The sequence below is a fragment of the Vigna radiata genome, unplaced genomic scaffold, assembly GCF_000741045.1.
Source record: "Vigna radiata var. radiata cultivar VC1973A unplaced genomic scaffold, Vradiata_ver6 scaffold_122, whole genome shotgun sequence".
In the NCBI taxonomy this organism is placed as follows: Eukaryota; Viridiplantae; Streptophyta; class Magnoliopsida; order Fabales; family Fabaceae; genus Vigna; species Vigna radiata.
The window spans coordinates 543,209-557,859 of NW_014543108.1; the positions used below are offsets into that span (position 1 = coordinate 543,209).

The 14,651-nt window shown below is 35.8% G+C and overlaps 1 protein-coding gene across 2 annotated transcripts in view; it reads right to left on the reverse strand.

Annotated features, from left to right (window-relative positions):
• The window catches only part of LOC106753001 (BEACH domain-containing protein C2), a 61,766-nt gene that overhangs the window by 15,131 nt on the left and 31,984 nt on the right, over positions 1-14,651 (reverse strand). For both annotated transcript variants that reach the window (XM_014634783.2, XM_022777346.1), the window contains exons 13-27: positions 14,344-14,538; positions 12,269-12,814; positions 12,052-12,195; positions 11,020-11,475; positions 9,469-9,614; positions 8,548-8,617; positions 7,782-7,865; positions 7,529-7,585; positions 7,358-7,426; positions 7,076-7,162; positions 6,873-6,989; positions 5,315-5,464; positions 2,901-2,985; positions 2,678-2,798; positions 2,435-2,531 (exon numbers count right to left, since the gene is read on the reverse strand). In XM_014634783.2, the coding sequence (XP_014490269.1) occupies positions 2,435-2,531; positions 2,678-2,798; positions 2,901-2,985; positions 5,315-5,464; positions 6,873-6,989; positions 7,076-7,162; positions 7,358-7,426; positions 7,529-7,585; positions 7,782-7,865; positions 8,548-8,617; positions 9,469-9,614; positions 11,020-11,475; positions 12,052-12,195; positions 12,269-12,814; positions 14,344-14,538 (2,424 nt within the window). The remainder of the gene's footprint in view (positions 1-2,434; positions 2,532-2,677; positions 2,799-2,900; positions 2,986-5,314; positions 5,465-6,872; positions 6,990-7,075; positions 7,163-7,357; positions 7,427-7,528; positions 7,586-7,781; positions 7,866-8,547; positions 8,618-9,468; positions 9,615-11,019; positions 11,476-12,051; positions 12,196-12,268; positions 12,815-14,343; positions 14,539-14,651) is intronic.

Consider the following 14,651-nt stretch of genomic DNA (forward strand, 5'->3'; position numbering starts at 1 on the left):
AAAGGATTGGACAGATTTTTCGTTGAATCTGAATTTGTGCATCCACGATTTGCAGTCTGGCACATAAATGTAAACTTTTGGTAAGTCTGTGGAGTAGGAGTAATATTCTTTCGTATATACTGATTGTACGATATTTCTGGTTATGAGAATACAAATAATTCATTCTTTTTCAATTGTTTCCTTGTTGTGATTGTGTGAGTGAGGGGGTTAGGCTCTCGTTATATTGAGGGAGGTTATTCTCCCAGATACTGATTGTACAATATTTCTTGTTATGAGAATACAAATAATTCATTCTTTTTCAATTGTTTCCTTGCTGTGATTGTGTGAGTGAGGGGAGGCTCTCGTTATATTGAGGGAGGTTATTCTCCCAGATACTGATTGTATGATATTTCTGTTATGAGAATACAAATAATTCAGTCTTTTCCAATTGTTTTCTTGCTGTGAGTGAGTTACCATAGTTAACAAGGTAACCAGTCCATTCCGATACGGTTGGATATGTATCAGTATCAAAGTATAGTAAAAAGTCTTTACTACACATGCAATAATTTGCTCTTATTGTTTTAGTTTTTCACTTTACCTTTTGAATTGAGATTGAAGTTAATCAAAGAATGTTCATGATGGAAACTTCAATTGAAGAATATATCTTTGTTTCTGGAGATTAGTGTTGCGTGGTTGCAGCCATTAACAGGATATGGTGTGTCTAAATTGTTGGAGTCTGGACACCCAAATTATAAGGAAGGTGATTTAGTGTGGGGCTTTACCAATTGGGAAGAGTATAGTTTGTTATCCTCTGCTTAAATACTATTCAAAATTGAGCACACTGATGTTCCGCTTACCTACTNCACTGGAATTCTTGGTATGTGTTCTGTAATTTCAACTTACANTGTCTTTGAATGAAGGATGCATTTGACATTGATATAATTATGAACTGCATGTTGTAATTTGTGGAAGTTTTGTCATGAATAGATTACCCTTTTTTAAGTGTTATTAGGATAAAGGGGTTAATCATCACGGTGTTAAAGATGTGAAAGTTTTTGGTAACAAACACTTATGCCACTGTCGATACTGTTTGTCCACAATTCACAACTTCCACTACTCCTCAGTCTCGAGCTGAAGACCGTGTCTTCGATCATGAGAACTCAGCCGAGTCTCGTGTTTTGGGTTTGGAGCGGACACACATTCCAATTCCTTCACCATTGCCTTTAGAATCTAATGTCTCAAGTCTTGGCAGCAGTTGTAGTGTACCACTATCCAATGAAGTCTCAGTTGTTTCAAACTCAATGTCCTTTGCGAAACAGGAAAACCAGACTCAATGGTGTGGCTACGATGACGATATTGAAGGTGAAAATAAAGCCCTTTTGCTTGATTTTGTGTACGAAGATCTCTTGCTTAGAATGGGTTTGTTTCTCAAGAAAAAAGCAGCCACATTGCCCCATCATTTGGCTAACCAAAGGTTCTCTCCAAACAGCAGCACCATTTCAGAAAGAAAAAGGATATTGATTTCATATATTATATGGTATTAATGAGTGCTAGTGATTATATACCCTTCAAATGTGGATTGTGATTTGAATTTGATTGCAATAGTTAGTTGTGTAAGAAACTATGCAAAGTTTCAGTGAAGAACTCTACATCTTTTACTTTTTGATTGAAAAATGTTGATGAATGTGAATGGGATGGCACTGGACATGAAAGTTGCGTATTTACTGCAGTTAAACCAAAAAAAAGGCCCATGGACTAGCCCTGACCCACAGGGCTTTGGGGACTTTTAGCCCAGTGGGCTTTTTCAATAAAATATTTTTTTGGCCCTGTGGACTTTTTTGGCCTTAACCCACGTGGGTTAGGGCTAGGGCCTATCAAATGGGCTAATTTGACAGTCCTAGACCCACCAATGGGTGGTCATCAAATGAAAAATACTAGACAGAAGCCAACAAATCTGTAGGAGCAATGGCAGTTCTAATGAAAGTTATAGATGGTTGTTCCGAACAAAAGAATTGCCTATGGTTGTTAGTGGATAAGGAGACTGATGTATTGCACTAAGGACTATAGAACCTTCCATTCATTAGTGAAATGAGCCAACCAAAGTGTAATCAATTAACATCAATAAATAATTATTTGTTTTCTCTCTCTCACACTGAAAGTTTAACACTAGTGGACAATGGGTCCATCATTTTTAATGGCTGAGGATTACTTGTCATCCTCATCAAGCACTACAAACCATGTTACGCAAGAGAGGAACAAGAGACAATGAAATTCACTTGTCTCAACTACAAAACTGCATGCAAAAAGCATTAAGGACAAGAAATTTTCAGATGCCCTAATTACCATAATTACATATTATATTATGTATGATTACCATATTTGAATACTATGAAACTTTAGGATTTTGCTCAACAAATAAATAAGTTCAAAACATGATGATGAGAAAGAAACATACTGGGTCAGAGATTTTATCAAGATCCACCGTCCCTTCATAGGTAGTATAAAAGAAAACATTATTTGCTGTAACAGCTTCCTTGCCCCTTTGCTTAAACCTGAGCAGATCAACTTAATTTTCTAAACCAGAATATGTATGGAAAGAATGGATTAACTACCTTATGATAATGGAAAGAAAAGAAAAGAAGCAGCAGAGCAAAGCATCAAACATTTGGGTGAAATTAAAACGTAGCTAAAAACATACCCAAATATGAGGTCAATCCACTCGTGCAAATGAGCAGATACATACTCACTCTCTAGAGCCTTTCGGTGCTTATGAATAAAATCAACTGGATTTTCAGCCCAAGCAGGAAGCTTTACAGTATCTGGCAAAAAAAAAAGTAGAAGTTATTAACCATGATATCACAAATGACATTTTGACACAAAAAAGGAAAAAACTGAAGCAGAAAACATAATTTGAAACATACCAAGTTTTCCTCCAGTTTGTGTTGTGCCAAAATCAATTGAATTTTCATTTGTGAGGACCTCAGATTGGTAAAATAGCTCAGGAACCTAAAAAGTGGAAATAAAAAATTGTGAGTGATAATAATTCCAATAAAACCATAATAAACATTCAAGATTAATAAAAACATCCTCCTATTGAAAACACATAGCAAAGGTCCCCCTAAGTAATACAGCTATTGTGGAAAATAAGACTGATTTATTATTCAAATCATGAAAAATACATTCTGATACCCTTTATTTGTAGTAATCTAATTCTCCTAAAAAGGGAAATAGGAAATCTTGAAAAAATAAAATGAAATAAAAGATTATGTATCTATTTCCTCTAGTTAGGAAGATTCTAAAAGATATTATCTCAAATTACAACACTCCCCCTCAAGCTGGATCATACTAGATATTATGAACCAAGCTTGGAATAGACAAACTCAATAAACCCAATAAACCAACTTGGACAGCAATGGACGAGGGCGAACTTCAACTTCGGGATGGTGACTTGCAGCAACAAACAGCAACAAACTGCAAGAACAGATGAAGGGCCTCCAGTGGCGAATAGTAATAAACTGCAGGGACTGAATTGCCATCAATAGTGGCGATCAACAACAAAACTTCAAGGGACTTAACTGCCCTGAACATCAACAAGCCTTCAGGAAACATCTGTCCTGCAGAGGCAAACAGCAACAGACCTGCAGGGACTATACTATCCTGCAGCGGCTGGAATTAAAAGGCTAACAGCCATAAACCTGTAGGGACTTAACCACCCTAAACAGCAACAAACCTTCAAGGGACTTAACTGCCCTGAACATATTGGAGGCCTTCAGGAAACAACTGTCCTGCAGAGGCAAACAACAACACACCTGCAAGGACTACACTATCCTGCAGGGGCTGAAATTTTCTCCTCCTCACGACTAAACAGCAGAACGTGAAGGTGGAAGAACTGGTGAGAACCGATCCGTACGAGGGACAAAAACTGAATCCCATAACATCAAAAGAGTCAATTCAGTGGGCAGTCTTAAAGAACAACTCTTAGTGAGCTGTTATAACAAAGCATTGGCAGAAACCAAAAAACACCATGATATCAAAAAGGCCAAAGACAGGTTGGAGGTCCAAAGTTCTTTATTGGACTACTCCTAAATGTGATACTTAGCATTGTATCACAAGAAGTTGGTTCCTCTCCTCCCTACGACAGAGCTGGATCGTCGTCGACCCATGGCTGAAGCATGGTGCAGATATAGTGAGATAGTGAGAATCTAGGCGCCGGTGCATTGGCGGCACAAGCGGTGGAGACGATGGCAAGATGGACCAATCAGTGCTGCACAAGAGAGGGGAGAAGAACCCATTGGTGGTGACAGAAACCAGAATGCAGAAACGAGCGGGAGGTCCGGCGAGTGGGTCACACCAAGGAGCAGAGACTAAAACTCAGATCTACTAAAATATAGTCCAAACGAGTCGTCACCGACCCTAGGAATGGGCTCAGGAGGCTCCGGCGACCCTTCTGTGGCGGCAACAGCGAGTGGGTCTTGTCGGAGGTAGGCGCGTGGGCTGCACGCGCCAGCAACGGTGGCTGCGCGTTGAGCGGAGTTGGGTCCTGACTCCGGTGGGGTTGGCCGTCACTTTAAGAGACGGTCCAGATCTGCTGGTCACCAGTCGGAACTATGACCGTGGCCGGCGGTGGATGGTAGCCGGCGACGTACGGAGGCCGGCGGCTTACGGTGGACGGTGGTGAAGAGCGGCGGTGCACAATGGAAAAAGCAGCGAAGGCAGTAGTGTTGGATTATTCGAAGAAGAGACTTTCGGTCCCAAAGGGAATGGGTTCGAATCCCACTCTATTGATACTCAGACAAACTCTCTGTTCGGCAATACTGGAAAAAAGAACAGAACTTGGCTAGGGCAATTGGAGCCCATTAAAAACACAGGTTAAAAAAAGAGAATTTTAGGGTCCTGCCTGCGGCCATGGTAGTCGGTCGCCGGCAGACAGCAAAGACAGCGGAAGCGGATCAGACAAGCTCTGATACCATGTGGAAAATAAGACTGATTTATTATTCAAATCATGAAAAATACATTCTTTTACCCTTTATTTGTAGTAATCTAATTCTCCTAAAAAGAGAAATAGGAAAACTAGGAAATCTTGAAAAAATAAAATAAAATAAAAGATTATGTATCTATTTCCTCTAATTAGGAAGATTCTAAAAGATATTATCTCAAATTACAACAACTATATTCTTAAAATGTGAATTTATGTTAACTCAATCTAACAAAACAAGCATGTAAGGTGATGATTTCCTCCAGTCAAACTGTATTTTGGTATTATCCCTAGTCAATATAGTACTTAAGTTTTTCCCAAAATATATAGAACAACCATGTTTTAGAAGTATATACATACCAATTCCTTTACATCACTCATGTCCTCAAGAACTCCATTCCAAGTAGCAGAAATATCAGAAAACATTCGATCTGCATGGTCAAATTTTCCACCTTGCAGTTGGATTGCAAGGGTGGTGAACGGTTCAACTCTCACAAGATAATACAGAACCTGCAAAAGATAATAAATATTAGATACTCCACAATCAGCAACCTAAAAAAATCATGCAAGACAACGGAGTTTACATATTGTGTAATTATTTCTAATGCTGCTGTATTAAGAAAAAAAAAAGGGTAAAGTCAGGCATAAGAGGACATAGTGATTATAATACACACAAAACCAGAGGCTGGAATTCATGAGGCCAAAGAAACAATGAAGCAGAAAACAAAATAAGAAGAAAACACAAGCTTAAAGATAGTATTCTTTCAAATATTGACTTAGTTCTTTGTTTTGGGGCCAATAAGCCTACCCCTTAGACCTTACTAATTGTAACTCAACTTCAGTGAAAGTACTTGGATTTTAAGTTTGTAGATGTTCTGCAGTCCTAGTTGAAATATTATTGGCAAGTCTAACTCTACATAGAATTAGGGCTTTTCCGTTGAAAATAAGAGCTCTATTTAAGAGGATGTGAAGCTCATTTCTTCAGAGATAATGAATTGAAAAAATATATGGGATACGACTATATTGGTGAAACAACGGTGATTAAATTAAAGTTTTAATAAGGAGCATTTTATAATTTTTTTTTCCAGCAAAATGCTTCCAATTTGGTTGCAAATTGCTATCAAAAGCAAGATATAGAAGTGCCTAAGAAATCTTAGATACGGGGATTCTTCTCAGTTTAGTTTACTATATCATTCAAGCTTTCCATGACATGCAACTTTTGGGCAGTCAACATTAAAAATTCATTGTGAAGACTTGGGTATTATTGAGTGCCTAAGTCTCACATTAACTAATACGAAATGTTCAATGAACTATTTATAAGGTTGGTTCTCCCCGAAATTGATTCACTGAAATCATCCCATTTACTAAAAGACAGTCTACTGTTCAAAGAACCTACACAGCTTCCAATTCCAATGCCTCAACCTAATGAAACACTCAAACCCATCTACCACTTATTTCTCAAACAACAGATAGCCAACCAATATTGATAAAATCTTAAGTAATCCACTGCCCTACTTTACATATACAGAATGTAAAACGCCAAAGAAATTGATCATAAATTATCTGAATGCGAATTTACTAAAAGGCCAGTAATATAATAGTTTATAAAGTTGTCTTCTAAAATCATAGGTGCTAAGAGCAGCCTGTCAAAATTTAGGGTAGATTCATAACATCTGATTAATTCTCTGTTCAATTATGTTAGTATGCTGCAGAAACTATGCTAGCAGTATACCTGGACATACAAAACTCAAACACAACAAAATACAATACAATCAAACTTAAATTTAGATCTGTGTTCAGTTAACAAAATAAATTTTTATCTAACTATCCACATTGAACTAAATGAGCATACCGGCAATGCTAACAACCTATTTTGATCAATAAGGATACTAAAAATATATAGAAAAAAGGGACAAACTGTTCCGGCACTTGAGTAGTGTGACCCGTAATGGAATTTGGGAATGACTGGATCATCAAAGCTAGTATATCTCTCCTGAAATCTGTTCAGTCGATCAGGATTTAGTGCACCAACAGGCTGTATGACATAAAAAAATAAACTATGAAAACACATTATAAATGCTCTTACAATAGCCTCAAAAAAAATATTTCATTATACAACACCTTTGAAAGGTCTCGATAAGAGGAGGAATTAGACAAATCCAAGCTCTCTGAATTGTAATCGGAAAGAATCCAGGGGAAAACCGGATACTGCCAAAAATTGGTAATGATGATAAATGAAAATCATGAAAATAGGATTAAATAGACTAATTAAATTAATAAATTAAAGGGGATAGGGAGGTAATGATGACAAATTAAATTGGTAATGATGATAAATGAAAATCATGAAAAAAGGATTAAATAGATTAATATAAAGAAGTAAATTAAAGGGGATGGGGAGGTAACCTGGGTAATATCATTATAACTACGCCCAGCCAGTGTATTGAGTTGCATTAGATATTCAAAGTTACTGATCTGCACAAAGGAAATAAAAAACTCATGTAGTCATTTACCGAATGGATGAGTACCCAATTATAATGCAAATTATTCTTTTAATTAATGAATCGAGGCTCTTACCTCCCACCTAGTCCAGCGTTCCATGAGTTGAATTCTCTTCAAAAGTTGTTCAGGCCTCTAGAACAAGAGAATTTCTTTAGATTCTTGGACAGCATATAACACAAACGCTAAGCTAAGTATATATACACACACACACAATATCACAAATATAAATTGCAGTAAATATCAGCACGAGTTGTATATATTTCGTCAAAATTTCTTCATATACTCAGATGCAGAAAAATTTAGACAAAATCAACAGAAAGGATACTACCTGAGTAGCCAAATATATATTGTTTAAATGTGGAGGTCTTGCTTGAACAATTGCACGATATGCATTTCTACGCCCTTCACCATTCTGAAGAGGGAAATAGAAAGGAAAATGTTAGACATACTAAAAACCATTGCTTAGCCTCCACTGCAGTTTAGGATTTTAGAAGAGTTGATCTTTAATATAGTATGAAAGCCTTCAAGACCAAGTGGTCAAGTGTCCAATCATTTTCACATCCATTCTCCAAAATTAAATAAAACTTTGGTGTTAAGGTCCAACAGGCCACTGCATTGTTCACAATTCAAGATCGAAAGGCTCTTGCAAGAAGGGTCATGTTAGAGATATAAAACTACTCTTGTACTATAATGTAAAAAGCCTAAGCTTTTAAGAGAGTCTTAGACAAGGATTACAGTGTACTGCATTCAACAGTCATAAGTAAAATATTATGAATCATATCAGTGTTAAGATAACCTCAAAAACAAAATGATATTTTGATAGAATTTAGCCCCTCTAAAAGTAGGTTGTACTATAGAGGATAAAGTATAGTTATAACCATTGAATAGAAATTAATGGTTGAGACTTGAGGTTTTGAACAGCTTCTTAGTTTGTCATAGTTGTGTGTGAATTTAATAACAGAACCTTTGATTTTTTTTAATCTATGGTTATAACTATAGTTTATTCCTGTAAGTACACAACCTAAAATTAAAGGAACAAATCCTTTTTCTTGAAAATTTAAAGGAAATAAACAGGTATATTTAAGAAGAAATACCCCAAAATCGAAGAAGAAGTTTGACCGGTCCACCATAAATAACTCCAGGGCACTTCTTCTAAGGAGGTATCTGTAACAGGAACTAACACATATAAATCACTAAAATCATGTTTAAAAAAAGGATGTATACTGCAAATGTACAATAAAAACTGAGAAAACTTCATGTAGATAAACAAGAAAGAGAACACAATGCTTCACCTATCAAGAGAGTAAAGTATTCAATTCTTGGAAAAAGAAAACTACTAAAGTTACAAACAACTATGGAGAAAACTTAAACTAATAAAGGGTATTCCCTTATAGATTCATAAACAAATATTAAGCATCAATGGCTAAGGAACCTACAATAGAAATGGGAATAAAAAGAAAAAGAAATTCCTTAATGTAATGCAAAAATAAAAAGGAAATAAGGAACCAATGCCTGATGTCACCCCATCACATGGTCAACTACATATGTAAATATGGTAATCATGTTGCACAAATGGTTAAGAGTACATGAACTTAACTGTATACAATTATCAATGTGTATACAATTAATTATCAATGTGTATACAATTATCATTGAGTATATTATCCTAAATCTATTAGAAGGGCCACTCACTATATCATCTACATTTCAAGCCCAATAGTGTTATAAGTGAGAGGGTGAATTGGGAAAAGCTAAGTCCCACATCAAGTAGAGATTGTGTCACTATACAACATATAAGTGAGTACAATCCTCACTTGACAAGCTAATTTTCTAAGATTGAATTAAACCTAAACTACTTTGTAAGCCCTCTATTTATTTGGTTGCTACCCGACATCTAATTAATCAACTAGTATGCTAATTGTCTTAATTACTGAACTCATGACACACTGTACTTGAAATGACAAAATACTAAACGGCAACAGAATGAATAGAAATGGTCTACAAATTAAGCTCACCTCCGACTATAAATTTGGTGAAGAGATGACATTAGCCAGCTGCGATCTTTTTCTTGTTTCCCTGCCTCAACATTGGAATTAGAACCATCCAATGTGGTGCTAGTCTCACTGTTATCAACTATAAAATTTATCCTTTTATTGGTTACCTACAATAAGAGAATAATGCTTTACATGAGTGTTATTACCTACACTAGACAAGGAAGTCACTGAAATTATGCTAATGAATTTTGTTCTAAAATATTCTAATGAATTTTTTCTAAAATAATGTTTCAAAAACTAATTTAAAATCTTATTTGATATACCATTTTTCTTTATTTTATAACTTATTTACTTGTGAAGAATTCAATTACATTTTTTTGAGATAGTATCATCTATAACAGTGATCTTTGTAAATCTATCTGATTTAAAGTATAATTTTCTACACTCGAGGAGAGAACGACCATGCTCCATAAAATAAACAAGGGAGGACAGAGAATAAGGAAGACATAAACAAGACAAGGACGACTGTGTGAGGCATGATCCAAAGCTTTTGAGAAGTTGGGAATTGGGATAGAGAATAAGGAATGTGATATATATAAGCTTTTCAAAAATATGGAAAGGAAATCAAATTATCTGAACCATATTGAAGAAAAATTGGTGAACTATTATTTGTGTAAATGATTCAGTTTAACTGAGAAATAAAAGGAACCGGTTAACTTTAAACTTTAGAGCTTCAAGGACAAAAACTGATACCAAATGATTTTGGTATGTTGCAAATGATTAATAAGCATGGGGTACCAACATAGGTTCTAGTTGGGATCGTAAGCTATATAGTGATGCTCTTGCATGCCTACCTTTCTGTCATTAAAAAAGGGGCAGAAAATGGAACAAAAGTATTTTTGCATGAGCAGAAGTGAAACAAGCATAAAGCATTGCAATTTCAGCATGAAACAAGAAGAAAATGACTCTGGGGATAAAACTGGAGAGCCATGCCACAAGATTCTAAATTTAAGTATCCAGTGTCAATATTACAAAAAGAGGGCAGATTGATAAAGATGTCATACACATGATAGGATTCAAGTTAGGTGACGAAAATGGGGAAAGGCATCAGAGGTTATTTGTGAGCACAGAGTTCCTACCAAGCACAATGGGGAGCTTAATTATATTGATATATGACCAATTAAAATGTATTATGGCCCAAAGGATTCTACATTGCAGAAAATCCAAATCTTCTAACACATCATTAACATAGTCCAATTTCAAATCCACCCTGTAATTTGTGCCAGAAACACAGCTGGGAGTAGAATGACAGCAGTGCCAAGGAAACAAGAAAATAAGGCAAAAGGAAGGAATGGTCATGACTGTTTTTGTAAGTGTTCCATATTACAGGAGTGCTATTTATGCACCCCTTCTATTTTTTAGTAATTTTGGGGATATAAATATAGTACACATAATCTACGATCCTGCAAAAGCAATTTCATCATGATAATTTCAGTATCAAAGGAGGTATCAACATTTTTAACTAAATAGATATTTAATAAGATTATATTAAATAAGGCCCATAAAACTTACTTGAAAAGTTCCCCGAATGACCTTTAGTGGTCGGACCATTGATGAAGGTAGCTCAAGAACAATTCTTTCATCAAGTTCACTAGGTACATACCCAGGCGCAATGGCTGAAGAACTCTGGACAAGTTCTTCATCGGTTGCATGTTGAGTAGCACCAGACTCTAGAGATGCCTGAACAGCTTGATCAGCCATTTCAGACAGTCTTGTCTGATTGTCTCCTTTATCATCATCACTGACCCTAGTATTCAGGTTGTCAATTTCCACCTGTTCTTCATCTTCATTCACTGTCTCCAATGAGATTGCTTCTGCTGACAAAATAGGAGTGTGCTGATCATTTTTCTCCCCAAAATAATCCTCATAATTTGCAGCAGAACCTAAATGATCAGAGCCATGGTAATTCCTCCTCAAACATCTTCTCATCCTTGAAGAACCTTCCATTAGATCTAGCTTCCAGAAAACCTAGAGAATTTATAATAATTAGTATAATGAAATAAACACAAACATTTTGCTATTTCACATAGCTTTACTAGAAAATAGTGCAAGTAGGCCCGATAGTATATCCTCCAATTAAGGCCTAACAAGAAAAAAGAAAGAAAAAAAAACAAAGGATAACATTAAAGAAATAGTCAAATTCTTTGAAACCCAAAGTCTCCCATATATATGTCAGCATCACATTACAAAAAAAATAGATAATTTGTTTGCAAGATTTTCTAATTGCCACAGGAACAAACAACAAGAAACACGATGCATGTTTCTTAGAGTCACTTTCTCATCCCAAAAAGAGAATTCATGGTAGAAAGAGATGAGATGCTATAAAAAAAGAGTTTGGTAATGACAATGTGAAGAATAGTATCATAACATACACAAGGTGGACTGTATAAATGATCTGCAAAAGGAACAAACAACAAGAAACAAGATGCATGTTTCTTAGAGTCACTTTCTCATCCCAAAAAGAGAATTCATGGTAGAAAGAGATGAGATGCTATAAAAAATGAGTTTGGTAATGACAATGTGAAGAATAGTATCATAACATACACAAGGTGGACTGTATAAATGATCTGCAAAAGGCCCAAAAAGACTTTTCATTTCTATTAACTGGTGAATAAGTTTGCGCCATGCACGGACTCCTGTACTGATTCGATGCCGACCAATTACATCTACATAGGCACGCCTGTCAATCTGGAAACCAAGAAAGATTTAACAAGTGGTTTCTCCAAAATCTGAACTTCAAATAAACAATTAGAAAACAAACCTCAGACCGTTGCATGTTCCTTGCTAGGGCAAAACTGGCAACAAGCACTGCAATGTATTTATATGAAAAGGCATTGAAGTCTTTCCCATACACCGACTTCGTATCAACAGGGTGCAAACATTCCATCCAGGCAACTCCCATTGCTTCAGAAATATTCCATCTCTTTACCCGCTCCATATCACTAGCATTTCTTCGCTGTGCAGCTGTGGCCATAGCAACAGCACTAAGACCTCTTCCAGAACCAATTCTTGAAAATCTCTCAAGATCACGAGCAGCTGCCAAAGCAGCAGCTTTTGCAGCAGCTTTGTCCTTTGGTAGGGGTGATGTTTTATTTGTGGCTTCCGAAGGTTTTTGAAAGCTTGAAAATGTATGGAGTTTAGTCTGTTTTCGTTCCATCAATGAAGTATCACGCTTAAGATGGGAAGTTGTTGTAGGAGGATGGCTTTCACCACCTGAAGTACCTGCTGCAACCATAGCCATTGCCATTGAAGCAGGTGGAGATGCAAAAGCAGCAGCCCAGGCAGGAGATATCATAGCAAGAGCAGCCTGAAACAAATACTAGTCATTGAATGCATATCTCAATGAATACAAATTAATAATGAATGTTTTAGCTATCATTATTGTAGTGACAAATAAGCAAGCAGACAACAAACAAAGCCAAGAAACAAAAACTAAAGAACATACAAATGTAATGGTTTTGCATTTATCTCAAGTAACCCACTTTTATCTAAGGTTGGTGGCACTATCAAGTGCTATGCAAATTTTATTCAAGGTTGGTGGCACCATTAAAAACAATAAAGTAGATAAATAGGCTAAATCGTAATTTTGGTCCCCTAATTCCTTTTCCCCTTCAATTTCAGTCCCTTACTTTGTAATTTTAGAAAAACTATAATTTTGGTCAAATCCTCACTTTTGTGTACATTTATTTCTTTTTGTTTTTAATATTTTAATGAATTAAAATACCTTTTCATGAATGAAAACATTAGGTCTAGGATTCAATTTGACCCATAAAAAAAGCACCATTTAACTGAGGATTTGACCACAATTGCATATTTTGTAAAATTTTGAGCCTAAAATCAGTGAGACCAAATCAAACATAAGAACATAATGGGAAACCAAATGTGTGTGAATCAACGCATTATTTGTATTGTTGAAAATATAGTGTTTTAGGTATTGAAGGAGGACATTGGAGAATGCAGGCTTTAAATAATAACCCCTTGAGTATTATTTTATGCATTACCAAAGAAATGAAACACAATAACCCATATTTATACCAATACTAGATCATAATCATAAATAAAGAAACAATTCATCAAATATGGATACAACAAGATAATCTGAGATTGTCTAAGATACTCCAAATATGATACAATTCCGAGATAGAATGGTTTATGTAAATGGAAATAAAGTTGCATTAACGATTGAGTAAAATTCAGTTCAAACTGATTGAAATCATTTATTTATTGATGATGGGCCAGATGATAAGCTGGAACCTGACCATTAACAAAAGCCCAAGCAAAGAAAAAGAAAAGTACAGTGAAGGAATGAGAGTTGATCTCTAATACTACTCACTAATAAATCACATTATTATTCTGCTACATTTATTCAAGAAAAGAATGGTGTTGAAAACACCAAGGAGCACTCTCCTTCTACACATGGAAAATACCCCAGTCAACAATTAACATAATTCCCTCCTTTACGTTCCAGCAAAAGATTATTTAGATGCCTTTCCCTCTAACTGCCTACTCACTAACTTCTAATAACCTTCTAAGAAAAGCCTAATTAAAGTTTTATGGGCTTTTCTTCCTATAGTAGACTCACAGGGCCTAACAGAAAATATAATGCAAGCACATAAAAATTAGTAAATAGTCTATCATGCATTGCAAAGGGTACCAAACAAGTTACAAGCACATTATGAGTTTGTGCATATCCATATGCTTCTTTTTTAAATGAAAATAAGTAAGCAAAAGCATCACTATGTTGATTTCAGTTCCAACTAAGCTGGCACCTAATCAAGATCAACCATATGCAGCATACCTCAATATATATTCAAAAACAGATGTGAAGCAAAATACCTCAATTGGTAAGGAATCAGCAGCTAATGCTCGATCATCTGCAATAAGAGGATTTAAGCCATCACCAGTAGCAAGCTCATGAATGGCAGCTAAAACAGGACGCCACCTCCTTAATACAGCAACAAATGGTGGTAAAATAGCTTCAAGGTACTGTTTACGAAGAGGCTTTTGATCTCTGCTAACAGCATGGTATACCTGGCAGATGTTGTACTATAGTAACTACAATAGTTGTGCACAAAAGAAAGACAAATGACACATGTTGTACACAGCAGAAGTAAGAATGGAAATGGTGAGGATGATAATACGAA